This window comes from Zootermopsis nevadensis, unplaced genomic scaffold, assembly GCF_977971745.1.
Source record: "Zootermopsis nevadensis isolate Lab colony 2312 unplaced genomic scaffold, Znev_1.0 Znev_ptg000009l, whole genome shotgun sequence".
Classification (NCBI taxonomy): Eukaryota; Metazoa; Arthropoda; class Insecta; order Blattodea; family Termopsidae; genus Zootermopsis; species Zootermopsis nevadensis.
The window spans coordinates 2,401,403-2,419,007 of record NW_028259141.1 but is presented as its reverse complement, the minus strand read 5'-3'; the positions used below and the strand labels follow the sequence as shown (position 1 = coordinate 2,419,007).

The following is a 17,605-nucleotide window of genomic DNA, read 5'->3' as shown; positions in this document are numbered from 1 at the left end:
CGTCAGGCAACTTGTCCAAAGAATTTGGTTCTTTGGTTCTCTGAGGTTTGAACCCGCAGAGGGAGAGGCAACTTCGGTTGAAGGCCTCTGCGGCTTGAGGGGGAGATCACTTCAGCTAAGGACCTTCGTGATCGGGGGTGGCAGGCCGTGCCCCAATTACATTATACACGGACATTCGCATTACAACTGAGGAAAGGCACGGAAAACCTCAGTCAGGGTAGAAAAGTGGACTGACCACTCGATGCGCCGACTGGCCACCTTTTGGGAACAGCCTCGGCTGACCTGTCGAACATCAGTCCCCCTCGGTTGCAATTGGGTGACCTCTGATAGCCCTCGTTCGGCACGAGTGCCTCCCGAGTTGCCGGACTAAGAGGTTCCCCACAACAGCTAACTTCGAGTGAAATCTCTTAGTAAGTGCTCTAATAAACACATTTTATAAGGCTAAACAATATCACTGGGCAAACATGAGAAATAAAGCTACAGAATATCAAATCAAAAATAAGTTCACGCAAATTTAATTTCACCAAGGTTCTGTAGTGTAATAAAAATGTTAATCAACAACATTTTGTCTTCAATATTGAAATTCTGTCTGAAGAGATAAACGAATATAACTGTAGTAAAATATAAGGTTTTCTAAGTGTTTTCCATCGTCTAAAAATATCATAAAATTACACGTTTCGGGGATGTGACTCTATCTGCTAGGACTAATAGGTAGAGCTGAACCCCCCTGAGAAGGGGACTGGCGGATTACGCTACTGAGGCCACGATCGTCCCAGGCCGGGAGGTGGTACGGCTTGGGGAGGGTAAAGCGGTGAAAAGTAATAGAAGAAAACCAAATGAATCTACTTCGAATAATCGAAGTAGATTATTTAATGAGAAATATTTAAATATAAGATAAACGGAACCAAGACACCTTTCAGGTCTCAAACTCCGGCCGGGTATGCGACTCCAGATGCCCAACTCAACCCCCACAAACCCTGACTTGCCTTCCGTCTTTCTCCTCGAGTCGTTCTCTCTCCGGCGGACACACACAGACTGTCCTAATTGCCCTGCTGTCTCATCAGGGTCTCGAAGCCGCAGACTCCAAAGAACTTAGAGAGGGGAGATAAGCCACTTCGAGCCATAAGGCATGGCTCAGAGCTAATTCCTAAAACCGTACACAGGATATAGGGATTAGTTGTATCGATTGGGCCCAAGTGAGGATGTATACCTGAAGACGGAGATACAGTCCCATCACCGAAACATCCTGCAATTTCATGACTTTATTAGACTACGGAAAACATCCAGAGTAATTTTTACTTTAGAAACGCACCATCATTACAGACTTTTAGATTTGAATTACTGTAATACGTTATTAAATAAATACACATAGAAATCTGTACTAAATCAGAATTAACTAGACATTAATATTTTTAAATTTACTTTAAGAAAAATTCTATAATTTCTTTGTATGAATATTTGTCATTATCTGGATTATTATCTTCCCCGCCATTCTGCCTTTCATATCCAAGTTTTGACATCAATTTTTCAAAGTGTTGAGGCAGTCGTCGAAAATGTTTGGAAATCATTCACCTGTGATTAAAGAAACAATCAGTAAATTATTAAGGTTACTAGAATTGTCGAAGTTTGTACTAATTTGTCACCAATACATTTCTTACATTTCCTTGTTGCTTATTTATTTTATTGTTTTTTGTACAAGCACAAGCTATTATTTACTGTAAGAGGGAAATGCTGTGAAGTCAATGTTAAAACTTGGTTTAAATTTTATTTCACATTATGTTTCTGTCAGATGAGAATCTATATTTAGTTTGTGCAGATACAGTGATAAGGAAGTTGAACTGTTGGTAAAAGTGCTTAGAGTCGAATCCTAATAAGTGAGCAATGGAGCCTGTCAGATTCAAAGTTTCAAGGGTAAGTAGTCCTAATTACCATTGTCAGGATGTTGAAATTTACTGTCTACCGACCAGGATAAAATCCCTGCTAGGAAGTCGATATACGCGGAAGCACAATATTTCGCGGTGAAAGACGAGTTGCTACTACCAATCTTAAAAGCATTCTTTCCTCAACCACTGAATAACAGACAGAAGGCTTTCGTGTGTCCTAATGGGTACAGCTTTAAGATTACCTCACAGTGGTACAGTCATTGTATCTAAAATATTATCACAACACTCACAGAACACAGTACGGTTGCACCCACTACACGAAACTCTTAACTGCTTGATGTTTTCAGTCTGTGTAGTAGAGTAAAACTCTGGCGTATCACACTTCCCACCAATAGCAGCCCTCCAGTCCACATGATAGGAAACATTCCCGATGCACCTCATCAGAACCTACTTACCCGCGGCAGAGATTTTATCCTGGCTATTAGACAGTAGGAGGTTAGCGTGACCTGAATATGTAACTTAGAGGAGTCAGATGCATGCAGAATTTTCTTGCATTTGTATTCATTTTTGTGAATTTTCTTAAGGTTAAATAATTCAAGGTAGATTATTCTCATACACAAATTCACACTAGTGTAAAGTGTCGATGTGGAACATTTCTGGATGCGTAGTTTGTTTATTCGGATAAGATAACATCCAATGAAGATTTCTGTCTTCTGGGTTGTTGCGCCGCGTAGTTTGGTAGATGTCCACCAATATCTTAGAGGTCATACTGCCTCCATCATCAGGGCAATTCATCGCCCTAATGACGGTGTATCAACCCAGAAGAATCCAATCTTCATTCTCACCGCTGTGAAAACCTCAAATCCTACATAACTTAATATCAATATAACATTTATACATAGAAACATACCTGAGCTACATGGAAATTACTGGTCTAACTAATACCGAGGATGTTATCTGTAATCGCAATATTTCGAGTTAATGATCTGAAGATATGTCACAAAAATAACGATGAAGACAACTGAAATTGCAGTAATCTCCTTCCAGAGCTGTAAAATAAAACGGAAAGGCATTAAATACCATTTTGTTTACGAAGTTACATCAACATCATCTCATTAGAATCTGGTAAGAACTTTATAAATCAGCATCAATTAGAAATCGTACCAAAACTGCTGAATATCAAAATTAGATATTCACTTACCTTGACAAGCGACGAGGTGTATTTGAAACTGGTGTATTTGAAAATTTGGGGCCAAGGTGAATGTAACAGCAAACTAGCCCAACTTGCGTAAAATGCTTGATACGAACGAGATGAGTCAAGGTTTCCCAACTTCCCCTCTGAAATATTTTGTATCATTTGTGGTTCTATAACCACATAGTTGTAGATTCGGTAGCCTATAATACCAGAGCCTAACTGTGGAAGAAAGAACACAAGCATAGAATTACAATCACTGAAAGAATTACGTGCATTAGACTGCATTCAAACAGAATTGCCTATTAAAATATACTCTGTGGGTTATTTAATTGTTATTTAATTTATCCAATTGGATGAGTAACTTAAAAATGAACAGCAACTACAGAGGAAGAAGCAAATGCCTATTTATTCTAAGTTTAATAACTAATTAACTAGATAGCTTATGGAACATGAAGGTTCATCACCGAATTAACTAAAGCCCTCCACCGGAACTTGTCCCGGGCCAACAAAATCCAATCTCCTTCAACTTTTTCCCAGTTCCCTTTTCTCTAACGCCTGAAATATGTTTTCTTCCCTCAGAGTGAGAGACCATGGAAAGAAAGTGACATCTTTAATATCAGAACAGGAGTCTTACGTAGTTTGCAAATCACGTCTTTCAAACACCAATGAGCGTCTTAGAAATATGATTCTTGTATCTTAAATATTAATGTCAATATGAACTGTTGAAGGCAACACTACTTTTATTCAATCTGTATATAAAGGCAGAGTAGAGAATCTCACCAGAAGAATGAACGCAGACAAAGATTCTATTACAGAAGGTTTGTTTTCGCTGTTTGCGACCACACAAAGAGCTATCCATTTTATGATGCCGAAAAGAAAGTATGCTACGAACAGCCATTCACAGACTGCGAAAAAGTACTGATAGGCGGTCACAACTTGATGGAGCTTCACTGTCTCGCGGTAGTAAGATGTGCAGAATCCTCGTCTTGGTATGTTCTCAATAAGAAGCCTGTTAATAAAGACATAAAGAATTTCAGTAATCACCAATTGGTTGAGCTGTACTCTTGGGTGTCACTAACAAGATACCTTTTGCTTATAATGCTCATGCATGTATTTAGGCCCATATTTAATACGGAACTTAAGATAAATTAATGAATAATAATTACACAGTTTACCGTATATGACAGGGAATTTCTTGATTAGGTAAGAAACTTTTCGCTTATCAAGAGAGACTTCGTTTCATGGAGCTGATTATTCTCAGGAATGAAGTAGCACCTCACTGTTCTAGATGTTCATTCATTGGAGATCTACTCGTATTGCAGGAAATTCCACACCACAGATGTCACATTATATAGTCATAATTTGTTTTAACTTGTATTTAATTAAATATTTATCCTATGGAAAAATGTTTCAAATTAAAATTGTAGGCCTGAATGAGATATATATTTTATGTTCGGTGTCATTCCTGTACAGTGAGCCATTTTTGGAAAAGTTGTATAGCATTTGACATAATGTTCATGAAAAACAGAAGTTAAATCATGTGATAGAGTCTTAAATTAATTTTTCCAGATATCTGGTTTTAATACGTGGATATGCATGACCGTCCTGTTATGCAGTTTATCGAAAGGATGCATTAAATGGTTAATATTAAATATATTGTACTTAATTGCGACTGCGTTCCACATTTTTTATGCCTAAGTTTTATTTGTATTTATATTGACTTGTACACTAGTTCCTTTGTTAGCCTATAAACAGCCTATATGTGATCCTTAATGGCATTTATATTCCCGCTCAAATTAACATAATTACCACTTGCACTGTCTGTGTCATTTAACTTGGCTTATAGCAGTATTGGTTCCAAGATGGAATAAAGTTTGTAAGGCCTGGTTTTTGCATACCCTGATTAATGCTACGTCCCGCGCCGTAGTCGCGCGGTCTGAGGCATCATGCTTCGGACCGGCGATACGGAATGCGCGCTGGTTAGAGTCTCGGGGGAGAAGAAATTTTCTCATGAGCTTTCGACCAGTGTATGGGACCGGTGCCAACCCAGCATCGAGAGGAAATTGGGGATCTACAATGGGTAGCGTAATCCGGTCAGGAAAGCTAGCAATGGCTGGGGGTTCGTCGTGCTGACCACACGTCATCCTATATCTGGTCGGATGATCGTTCACCTCTGCTTAGACATGTGAACGTGAGACCAGCAGTCAAGCTAGTCGGCTCTTGCTCTCTTTAGCTGTTAGGCCACGGATTATTATTATTATTATTATTATTGTTTTTTTGTTATTGTTAAGTGGTACTGCCCAAAATAATTTTCCTCATTGAAATATGCAGTGTATGTACCACAGATATGTAGCTATCGGACAACATTATACCAGTCAAGAAACATTTTGTGAATTGGGGCCATATAAATTAACTAACAAGATGGCTGACCGAACCCGAAGGTTCATCACCGAATTAACCAAAGCCTTCAACCGCACCCTGTCCAGGGGCCAAAAATTCAGTTTCCTTCAACTCCTAAACTCCCTTGGATCCTGCCTGTCTTTATCCTCCCATCTACGTCTAGGTCTCCCCAGCGGTCTCTTCTCCTCAGGGTTCCCAATATTAAGCTGTACCAAAATCACTTCTATTAAGAGCGGATGCCAAATAAAGTGACGCAGACAACACCTGATTTCAGACTAATCATTTCCAGCACCGCGTGATTCTCCTGGACTCTCCTGATGAAAAGTACTTCACATAGAAAAAATAAATATTTGTGAAAAAGATAAGAATTTGAAAGTGGGAACTTACTTAATAATGAAGATTGCATCGGCATTTGAATTATAGACAGTTAAGTCAAGGAAAATGGCTCTTGTTCTTCCTGTAATCCAATGATTCTTCTTCAAGTTTTGCAATTTCTCAATGGCTTTGCTACGGTTGAATGACAGATCTTCATAATATCCTCCGGCACCATATGTTAACCATCTTCCACAATAACTGGAATCACCCAGTACTTGTGCAGTGGAATAAGTCCACCTGTAGTCAGAAACAGTAAATTAGTCTGCACGCCGTCGCAGTGGCCGCGCGGTCTGAGGCACGAATCTTGGTCACTGGGACCGTGGGTTCGAATCCCACACAAGCCATGGGTGTTTGTCCGCGTTTTTCTATGTTGTGCTGACCTGTGTACAGGTAGAAACCTTGCGACGGGCCGATCCCACATACAAGGAGGCTTACCAAATGTCTATAGATCAAAGCCAACGAAAAAGCTAGGACAAGCAGTGCTCATTCACTTGAAGAAAGAGTCGTCAAAGTATCAAAGCAAAGCAAATTAATCTGCTTGTTTTAATTCCAATATACAAACACAGAAATATTATTTCTGGTTATGTACATCTGCGTCTAAAGGTTATTCAAGAAAGGAAGATAGGTTCATCCTAGCAATTGGATGAACCTCCATTGGCATACATTTTTCCATCTAAAACATGCATATGAGTAAGGTCAAAGGTTAATTCTCTTGTGAATAACCAAATTTCAGCTTTAAATGTTTGTAACCTAGCTTTAGAATTTTCGTTTGGATTGTCTACATAATACACACACATCATTGTATTACTTTCTTGAAAAAGTATTAAAAGTTATCAGAAAAATATATTGCACTACACAGACAAAATGTTTCTGCTAATAACAGTTCCAATTCCTCAATCACTTTTATAGAGGCGTCTGTGTGGTGTTTAAATATATCTTTCATATGTTTTCCTATGAACATAAAGAAAATATTTTGATTTACATCAATAAAATATTCTGCTGAAATGTTAATTGAAAACTTACGCTGTTCCATTTCCTGGCCCAAATGATTTTGTATCTTCGTACCAACGTGAATATGATTCATAACATAATTCGATTGATACGCACGAATCATTTCTCACTCTCACCTGTAGACAATAAAGTTTTACTTGCATTCCAGTTACTCCAATACACACAAAAGTCCTGTGCCTTAATAACGTGACACCTATTGATTGGACATGCTGAATGATGAAACAGTTCATATGAACGTATCTTGTCTTTACTGAATTCACTATATTGTTTTTTATTATTCACAGTTAAAATATTCAGACTAACTTATACATCATAAGGCATGTATTATCAATAGATTGCTAAATTTATTTCACTGAAAATCTTATGTTATAAAGAAAAATCTTCCTACCTGTCGTAGGCGTGGTGCTCCAACCAGCTTATTATCTTGCAACACAAACGCTTGATGCGTATCATTTTCGGATTTCCCGTATATATTGTCGATCATTACAGTCTCTGCGAACTGAAAACAAAATTAGTTAATCACTTATAAACACAATGATCGTAAATTATATAACGACTGTACAGTGCAGTGCATTCTGAAACCATTATTTAAATATAAACTATCAGTCACTAACTCTTTATGATATATAATACTCTTAGAGCAGTTAATTTGCAGGTACTCAGATGATCTATGACTTTTTAAAAGAAATTTGGTGATACTGAGAAAAACCTGCCTGCTTCCAGGACACATTTTAATACTGTTCTTTTATATATGCCAATGGTTTCAAAGTGGGCTCTTTCCATGAGATTCTTCAAACAAATTTATGAACATTTTTCTTGAACATTATCCTTCCAATCCTTTTCTTATTACATGGTTTTCTCATCTAAACAGTGTTGTGTGGTTAATAGTATAAATTTTCTTTCCCTAATAAAATGTGCTATTTATTTCATCTTGAATATAGACAGAAGTTGTGAATGTTTGCAATAATATGCCACAGACAGTTAACAAGGGGGTTACCTTCATGTGGTCTTTCCAAAACCTGAAGAATTAAATTTATAGAACAATTTCTCTGCACCAAGATAGAAAAAGTATGATAAGAATGGGAAAGTGTTGCTTCATAACTTATGCATAATGCTGTCAGGGTGATTAAATCTCGAAGATTGAGATTGGCAGGCCATACAAAAATTATGCAGACAGATGGAATTCGTACAAAATATTATTTCTAAGATTTCGTAGAAAGAGACCATTTGGGTACACCAGGTCGGATTTGGTTGTATGGACACTGACTTTAAAGTGATATTAATTAACCTTCTGGTACCATAATAGAAAATTTCTTGTACAGTTGGATACCTTTTTTATAGTAATTTTCTCGACTACTTAATCACTTAATTAGCAAATGAGTTTCTTAAATCACTTCATAATCCCTACATTTAAGCATTTATGTATGTCTCAATCGCATATTTATCGTAAATTCATACCTTCCAAAATTGAGTTATGCTTGACATGTTATAGAAGTTTCTTTCTTTAATACCATCTTGAAAATTAGTGTTCACAATCGACTCACTAAAATGGTTTTTGCACCAATACCACATGTTGGGTGAATTCCCCAATGTTCCTGAAAAAATAAAGTAATATTTTTAAGAAATTTGAAAAATTCCAGCGAGTAGAATTTAGATCACAGGAGAAGACAGAGATATTTAGAGAAGCCTGTTATTTAACCAATTACAGACTTTTATCTAAGTTGAAATAAAACTTTAAATTTCTCACTTTTTCAATTGGAATACATGCACTGAATCTGTTTAATAATTCAGGGCTGTGGCATGACGAAATAATTACCAGGTAATCACATTTCTGAAACAGGGCTTTAGGAACTGGTGTAAAATACGGAACTGTGAAGATGTGTAACTTTCCTTTGGGAAATTATTTGTCTCACGTATTTAATAGAAAAGAAAAACATTGCATTCCCTATAGATTTAACATCTGAACTATTGATTAGCTTTATCTACAATGGAATTTATGATTTTGTAACGTGAAGTATTTGAACCACAGTTTAGCTAACCAAGAGTTAATGTGTATCTTGATTAAATAAATATCAAAATGAGTGAACATTCCAAATCACAGAAAATTTGTTTGAACGTGTAGGTATTCCAATATTTGGGCCTAAGAGAGAAGGTGGCGTTGTCTGGAGAAAACTACATATAGAGAAACTTAAAAATTTGTAATCCACTCCCAATATTGTCAGGGTGATTAAGTCGAGAAGGCTTGAGGTTTTCGGGGCATGTGATACTCATCGGCGGGGGAAGAAGTATGCACTTGTTAATGGTTGGGAAGACTGAGGGGAAGATATCTCTGGGGAGACCTAGACGTAGATGGGAGGATAATCTCAGGCGGGATCTATGGGAGATAGGAGTTGGAGCACGCTGGATTTTGTTGATCAATTTCAAGGTACAGTGAAGGGCTTTGGTTAACTCCGTGATGAATCTTCGATTTAATTAAGCTATCTAGTCGGTTACATATTCCAAATTGGACTACAGTTTTCCTTTCCAGTTAAATACACACACTTGTAAAGCAACGCTCACAAGATGCCAATGTTACGTAATGAGAGTGAGAAAATGATCCTAATGTACATAATAACATAAAATCGAAAATAGGACTTTACTATGTATGCAGTACAAGTACTCTGTTTTATTAAACCCCTTTGGTTGTAGTAGCCTGTCTGAGCATCAGTTACACTGTACTCCTGGTAAAACCATGTGAGTCAAAATTTACTTACCTATTATCACTACGAAGACGAAGATTAAGTACAGGATGAATTTTATGTCATCCAATATGGTCCCATTCATTTCAGGTGACATAAATGCAAGTAAATGCTGTTTCATTCCTAAAACACAAAGAACTTTATATCAGTACTGAGAATTCTTATGGTCATATTTATCGGGCCTTGTGCACTTTTTTGGATAAAAAATCTACAAGACATGCATTGATTTCATTTGTGTTTGGCATTTGATATTAACAAAACGTATATACTTGAGGTACAATGTTAATCAGGGCTGTGGAGTCAGAACTAAACCCTCCGACTCCTTCATAAGAGCTGAGTATGTATTAGTAAGGGTAACTCTTCTAAAATGGTAAATCGTACCTTAAGAGATATCACCACCTCGTGAATCATCAGGCTACTTATTAGATTTAAGTCTTACATTTAAATATAAGTCTAATGGTTATTGCAGAAATCGGTTGATTTCTAGACAGTTTGTATTCTTACGGTACACGAGCCAAAGTTACAAAGCATTATTCCCACACCACGTGGTTTAACGCGTAATTGAATCTCCCTAAGCGTGAGGTAGTCGGCGTCTCAAATGGTAACGAAAGTGTTCTTAAGATTTTATATCGAGGTCGGAGTCGGAGTCGGTTCCTTCTCACCGTCTCCGACTCCACAGCCCTGATCTTAGTTACGATAATACGAAAAGTTAAGGATCATGACCAAATTCTGTTATAAATTCAGTACATTTTTCTTTTAAAAATTGGTAAGTGGACTGAACTTACCAGTTTTATTAAATTTTGTTTTATTCGGTTGAAAGCATGAACATTAAATTGAGTTCAAATACGTGATTTAATTCTGACCGAATACAAAGAATTTTCAACAATAAGCAATTGGAATTTAAATTCACCTTTCAAATAATCCTTTTGTCTCTTTTCGGAAGACTCTGATGTGAGACCTTGTGTACTGACAGTGTCTGGCGGGTTGCTTCCTTGGTCAACTGGAGATTTCATTTCACACATAACCATTGCAGAAAAACTTTCCATACCGTGAATTTGAATGTCTTCAGCTGCAGGTTCTTGATCTTCCACATTATAATTCGTTTTACTCGAAATCATTTTTCTATTAATCTAGACTTTGCACGTTTATGCTTCTTCCGACTGCAACAAAACAAATATTTGTCGTTTATTTATTATGCCTAGCAACGGGTCGCATTTTCAACAATGGGCAAGACCAACAATACGAGCTGCAGGCGATTGATGTGCTGTCATCTGGTGGCCATAGTCGTATATATATATATATATATAATTTTTACAATGCATCCACAGATTATATCTCAAGAACAACCGATGATAACAAAAATTTTAAAAATTCGCATGAAACGTGTATATTGGATTATTGTTTTTTGGAAAGGTTTTCAATTGCACAAAAGTACCTTGTGTACGACGCACTTTTTCCACAAGCGATTCCCAGCACATTTGTTTCCAAAGTAACGAAAGGCGATTGTTGAAATCTATAAATACCAATAGAAAGTAACAATTTTGGCCAAAACTTTGACGTAACAATTTCTTTTCAGCAAAATCATGGAGTGCTTTACAATTTATTGGGGCAATTCCACTGAATACATAAAACAAATTCACAAATGCCTTTCAGTGGGCGTGTCAAACACTACTCGTGAATGCACGCTTTAAAGTCTAGCAATCATCCGAAAGGAGGCGGCAATGACCCACTATTGGGTTAAGCTACTAATGGATGGATGAATGAATAGATAGATAGATAGATAAATGGATAGAGAGAGATATATAGAAGCTTTAACAAAGTTCATGTATCAAGAAATGTAAATATTTCGAATTCCTTTTCTCAATATGTGCCCCGTATCTCAAGCAGAAGATCGTCTAAATATTATTTAAGAATTCAGTCCGTACCGCGAAGAAAACACTACACTTCACCATTACAAAGATCAATCGGTTAATGCCGTTTGAGAAAATGATCGCTGTTTACCCTGAGAATCACACGAAACACACAAACACACAAAGAAGGGTTATTAATCGTGAAAGCAAGTGGTACACATACTTACCGCCAGAATCTTAAGGGTTCTAACTGTTTCATTAAGATTCTCGGCTACTAAACATGTCTTGTCGTTTTAAAAAATTCAAATCTATGACTATTTACTACGTTATTAAATTGCAATCAAATTTTGTCGTAAAAAACAAAAGTCAGTCTAACATTATTTGAAATCGTGTTAGAAAGAAAGATAGAAAGAAAGAAAGAAAGAAAGAAAGAAAGAAAGAAAGAAACTATCTTCATTTTCTTGCACGTGTTCATAATTCTTAACAAACTCATGTAAATATATTGATAAATAATAATAATCACAATAAAACAAGAAAAATTCTTTACCTGTCTCTTCGTTCAAGGGAGGGGAACTAGATTTCACCACCAATAAACATTCGAATTAGTAACAAAGCTCAGAGAGTGTAAAGACGCACTTCTTCTACAAGCGATTCACAGTTCAGTTCTTTCCAGACTAAGAAAACCTGATTGTTGACGACAATACTTACTAATGAGGTACAACAATGTCAACGAAAAGTATGACGTAACAATTTCAATTGTTATGCTAATATTGTTACAGCTTTGGTTTATAAACTCCAATACATTTACTTCAATTGTTAGACACGCACGTGTTCATATAAAAATTAATCATTGTCATTCGATATTTACATTGTTGGTAGCTGAAAATAATACAAAGAGAATTACTCAGTGCTGTAATTTAGTGACATGCCATTCTTCCTGTAATAAGTCAATAATCAATATTAAATGTCTTCTCAATTGGATGGAAATAAATTTAAAAATAATTGCAATTTCATTTGCCTTTATTTAAAAATGTCAGGGTTTTTTTGTAATTGGTTAATTTAAAGATGATTTTTGAGGGGCCCGAGCGCTGTTGGACCCATCACCCATGGGCGAGAGAAAAATTGTTCCTTTCTTCGAATCCCGGAAAAGATGATTTCTGTAGTTCGGGTAGTAAGCACTAAAGGAGGATGGCGCTAAGGAAAATTCTGTTTCTGGGTAAGGATTTGATTAACTGCGCCCACAAACCCAAAAATTGTCCTGAGTTCCAGGAGATGAATTTGTAAGAAACTGTCGTATTTCCCGTTAGTAAATTCTGCGCGCTCTGTTCGTCATATGTAAAGTCGATAATTCCGGGTTGACGTGTTTGTTTACTTCTACGCTTATGACTCGTGAACGAAAAAACCTTTTGTACTCTTAAATTGGCGTGATTTTTCCATAAGACCCATAGCAGAACACACCATATTTCACTGCTGTAACTGAGGGCTGATTTTGAGGTAATATTGTGTAAACGCAATTACGTATCAACTGTTATGTTTGCCAAAATCTCATCTAATTACACTATTAACCTTATTGCATTTATACATTTGATATCTGTATCATTTCTGTGGTCCAAAAATGTATTTTCCAAGTACGTAATATAAAAAACACTTTCTCTATTATTTATATATATATATATATATATATAATATTATTTTACGTTCGTGGAATTGTGATGTAAGGCACGCAATGAAAGCTGCTATTGTATCGCTGCATAAACCGGTCCCGTTAATGCGTGTATGTAATGCGCCCCACCAGTTCAGTCTGCGCACTTTTTGTTCAGTGAATGTTAATTTCTTTTAACATCCCTGATTATTCATAATCCGTCCTACATGGGCATTCGGTAAATATTCTGATATTGTCTAATGACGTGCGTAATACATTTCCAGTGAAAATCTTAATTGAAAACCAACTTGAGACTAAGTTACTTTATGGCTTGAGTGGGCTCATGGTAGGGTTAGCCAAGTCGGACAGGTCTAAGGCGATGCGCCAGACTAAGAGTAATACCCTGGTCCTCCAGGTTGGGGGTTGGGCGTGGGGCAAATAAGCTTAACCGTAAAAAAACATCGTTACGAAAAAATTTACTAAGCCTGGGACCATGACAGACGCTTTGGCACGACCATGGCAATTGAAAAAGGATATGGGATTTGGAACTTGGACCATTCAATCCATCCAATGGCTCTACAGCCCATATCGGGCCTTGGCCTCCTCAATTTTCTGCCTCCAAGAAGATCTATTGCTTTCGGCCATTTTCCAATTTCGACATTGGATCAGACAGGCAGCATCCCGTCTCGCACCATCTTCCCATCTTCCTCTAGGTCTTCCCACGTCCTTGTTCCTTCATACTTAGCATTTAGGACTTTCTTAGGGTTTCTTGTGCCGTCCATCCTTTGAATATGCCCCGCCCATTGCAGTCTTTTTAATTTAAAGTACGTACTTGGACCATTAGGAGTCTCTATAAGGCTGGTTGAGAAACTCTACAACGAAGCGCCAAGAGGGTTGATGCCTTTGAGACAAAAATCAGGCCGGAAACAAAACACAAGCAGGCTTCCAACTCAACCCAATTCGACTTGTGCTCCATACATAATAAATACTCTTTCGGTTATGCACTGCACTCAATTTGACTTCACGACACAACAGAAACAAATGTACATGTAGCTCCTCGTCTTATGCCTACATTAACCTCATTTTGATACGCTGTATCAGTAAACTTATCTATTGTTCTTATCGATAATTCAGCGCTGCTCCTCATGTTGAATTATGGATGCGAGCATCACTGCGTTACGTCAAATCGCGCTCCTCAACCAACTCTCACAGCGGGGGTTCAAATACCTCCAAGGGGTAAAAGAATGAACACGCATTAAATAATGAGAAACTTGCAGAGCCAATCAAAATCCAATTTATGTTTTCGCTGCACCAATTCCATAATTTATAGACCACAAGGCGGAATACTTTAATCCGCACTCCCTAAGCCGTGTACTTTGAAGAAGTTTTCAAATAGAATGCAGCGGAAGCTATTTATTTAAAACCACACGATTAATCTGTAAAATCATAACAAGTTTGAAGTTTTCATGACTTCTAAACGTTAACCTGATTTTAAAATCAAATATCAGGACGAATCGAGATAGCATTGTAGTAGTGTGCGAAGTAGGTGGGCGACCGGTGTTCCTATTCCAGCAAACACATTTTTTTCTATTCGCCGTCATGTCAAGACCTGCCCTCGGAACCATCCAGACTCGTATGCACTGAGTTCAGGAGAAAACTCCGGGTTAAGCGGACGCAGCGTTAAACTTGCTACTATCGGCCATTTAGTGCAGTGGTTTAGGCGCAGGAACAAAGTTACGTTTTACGTCACTCACTTGTTTCTTTGTGCGATGCTCCGAATGCATTCGCTGACCACTGAAGGAAATTACACAAATGCAATATCAGGATCACGTGACCAATAAAAAGTGAAGACGTTAAAAGTTCGTAGTAGCTCACACAATGCGAGACTTACTTCTAGCACGAAAAAAACTGTAAATTACTTGCTTAAATAACACCTGAGACACGTTTAACAAAGCATCTGGGCCCTTCCGAAAGTATTAATGATCAGACAAGAGAACCAACTCGTTAAAAACATCACACACCTAAAGAACGATACGCGAACCGCCACGCGGGAAACAAAGAAACTTCGCATAGCCCAGGAGAGGCGCTGGGTTTATTCGTTCATATACGGGTGGGCGGAAGTCGACTCACGAAATATTCACAAACTTAACGAATATGTCGAAACAATTTCATTTGTAAACATAAATATTTAAAAGTAGAGCAGTCCTCCGCTAAACATATGATTTTATTAAACATAAACACATTTTATAAGGCTAAACAATATCACTGGACAAACATGAAAAATAAAGCTACAGAATAACAAATCAAAAATAAGTTCATGCAAATTTAATTTCAGCAGTGTTCTGTATTGTAATAGAAATATTAATCAACAATACTTTGTCTTCAATATTGAAATTCTGTCTGAAGAAATAAATTAATATAACTGTAGTAAAATATAAGGTTTTCTGGGTGTTTTCCATTGTCTAATAAAATCAAAATTACACGACGTTTCGAAGATGGGACTCTATCAGCTAGGACTAATCCGTAGATCTAATTCCTAAATCCGTACACAGGATATAGGGATTAGTTCTATCGATTGGGCCCTAGTGAGGATGTATACCTGAAGACGGAGATACAGTCCCATCACCGAAACGTCCTGCAATTTTATGACTTTATTAGACTACGGAAAACATCCAGAATAATTTTTACTTTAGAAACGCACCATCATTACAGACTTTTAGATTTGAATTACTGTAATGTTATTAAATAAATACACATAGAAATCTGTACTAAATCAGAATTAACTAGACATTAATATTTTTAAATTTACTTTAAGAAAAATTCTATAATTTCTTTGTATGAATATTTGTCATTATCTGGATTATTATCTTCCCCGCCATTCTTCCATTCATATCCAAGTTTTGACATCAATTTTTCAAAGTGTTGACGCAGTCGTCGAAAATGTTTGGAAATCATTCACCTGTGATTAAAGAAAGAATCAGTAAATTATTAAGGTTACTAGAATTGTCAAAGTTTGTACTAATTTGTCACCAATACATTTCTTACATTTCCTTGTTGCTTATTTATTTTATTGTTTTTTGTATAAGCACAAACTATTATTTACTGTAAGAGGGAAATACTCTGTTGTCAATGTTAAAACTTGGTTTATACTTTTCAGTCGAATCCTAATAAGTGGGCAGTGGAGCCTGTCAGATTCAAAGTCTCAAGGGTACGTAGTCCTAATTACTATTGTCAGGATGTTGAAATTTACTGTCCACCGACCAGAATAAAATCCCTGCTAGGAATTCAATATACACTCAAGAACAATATTTCGCTGTGACTGACGAGTTACTACTAGCCATCCTGAAATCATTCGTTCCTCAACCACTAAACAAACAGACACAAGGCTTACGTGTGTCCTAATGGGAATAGCTTTAAGATTACCTCACAGCTGCACAGTTATTTAATCTAGAATATTATCGCAACACACACAGAACACATTAGAGATACATTCACTACACGCTACTCTTAATTGCTTGATGTTTTCAGTCTGTGTAGTAGAGTTAACTCTGGCGTGTCACACTTCCCACCAATAGCAGCCCTCTAGTCCACATGATAGGAGACATTCCCGATGCACCGCACCAGAACAGACTTACCCGCGGCAGGGATTTTATCCTGGCTATTAGACAGTAGGAGGTTAGTGTGACCTGAAGATTTAACAAAGAGGAGACAAATTCATGCAGAATTTTCTTGCATTTGCATAATTTTTTGAGAATTTTCTTAGGGTTAAATAATTCAAGTTGAGTTTTCTCATACAAAAATTTACACTAGTGTAAACTGTCGATGTTGAACAATTCTGGATGCGTAGTTTGTTTAATCGGAAAAGATAACATCCAATGAAGATTTCTGTCTTCTGGGTCGTATATTAACTAATGTGGAGTTGGAGTGAGGTTGTAAGTTAGGCAGTAGGGCAGGAGGAGGTGACATAGGTAAGGAAGGGGAGGTAGCAGTTGTTGTTACATGAGTTGAACAGACAGTTTTTGATGGCAAAGTTGCTGAAGATGAAGTGGAGGAAGGATGAGACTTAGAGGTCATGGTGCTTCCGTCAAAAGGGAAATTCATCGCCCTGATGGTGACACAACAACCCAGAAGACACCGATCTTCATACTCACCGCTGTGAAAACCTCAAATCCTACGTAACTTAATATAATTATACACATTTATACATAGAAACATAGAAACATACCTGTACTACTTGGAAATTAATGGTACAACTTATACCGAGGATGTAACGAATGAAACTTAAAACCACAATAATGGCAATTCATGATAAAAAGGCATGTGACTAAAATAATGATGATGACAACTGAAATTGCAGTAATCTCCTTCCAGTGCTGTAAAATAAGAAGGAAAGGCATTAAATACCATTTTGTTTATGAAGTTACATCAACATCATCTCATTAGAATCTGGTACCAACTTTATAAATCAGCATCAATTAGAAATCGTACCAAAACTGCAGAATAACAAAATT

The 17,605-nt window shown here is 37.0% G+C and overlaps 1 protein-coding gene across 10 annotated transcripts in view; it reads right to left on the bottom strand.

Annotated features, from left to right (window-relative positions):
• LOC110840946 (polycystin-2) overlaps positions 1-17,605 on the bottom strand; it is a 55,569-nt gene that overhangs the window by 12,388 nt on the left and 25,576 nt on the right. For 5 of the 10 annotated variants that reach the window (XM_087345791.1, XM_087345796.1, XM_087345793.1 and 2 more), the window contains 2 exons: positions 17,320-17,467; positions 15,301-16,053 (listed from right to left, as the gene is read on the bottom strand). In XM_087345791.1, coding sequence (XP_087201917.1) covers positions 17,336-17,467 — 132 coding nt within the window. In that variant the 3' untranslated portion in view covers positions 15,301-16,053; positions 17,320-17,335. Of the gene's footprint in view, positions 1-499; positions 1,573-2,793; positions 2,933-3,084; positions 3,298-3,858; positions 4,088-5,865; positions 6,091-6,876; positions 6,981-7,252; positions 7,364-8,322; positions 8,460-9,617; positions 9,726-10,512; positions 10,763-11,999; positions 12,131-15,300; positions 16,054-16,729; positions 16,781-17,319; positions 17,468-17,605 lie in introns of those variants that run through there. The other 5 variants (XM_087345794.1, XR_015534335.1, XM_087345795.1 and 2 more) reach the window with 5 other exon arrangements.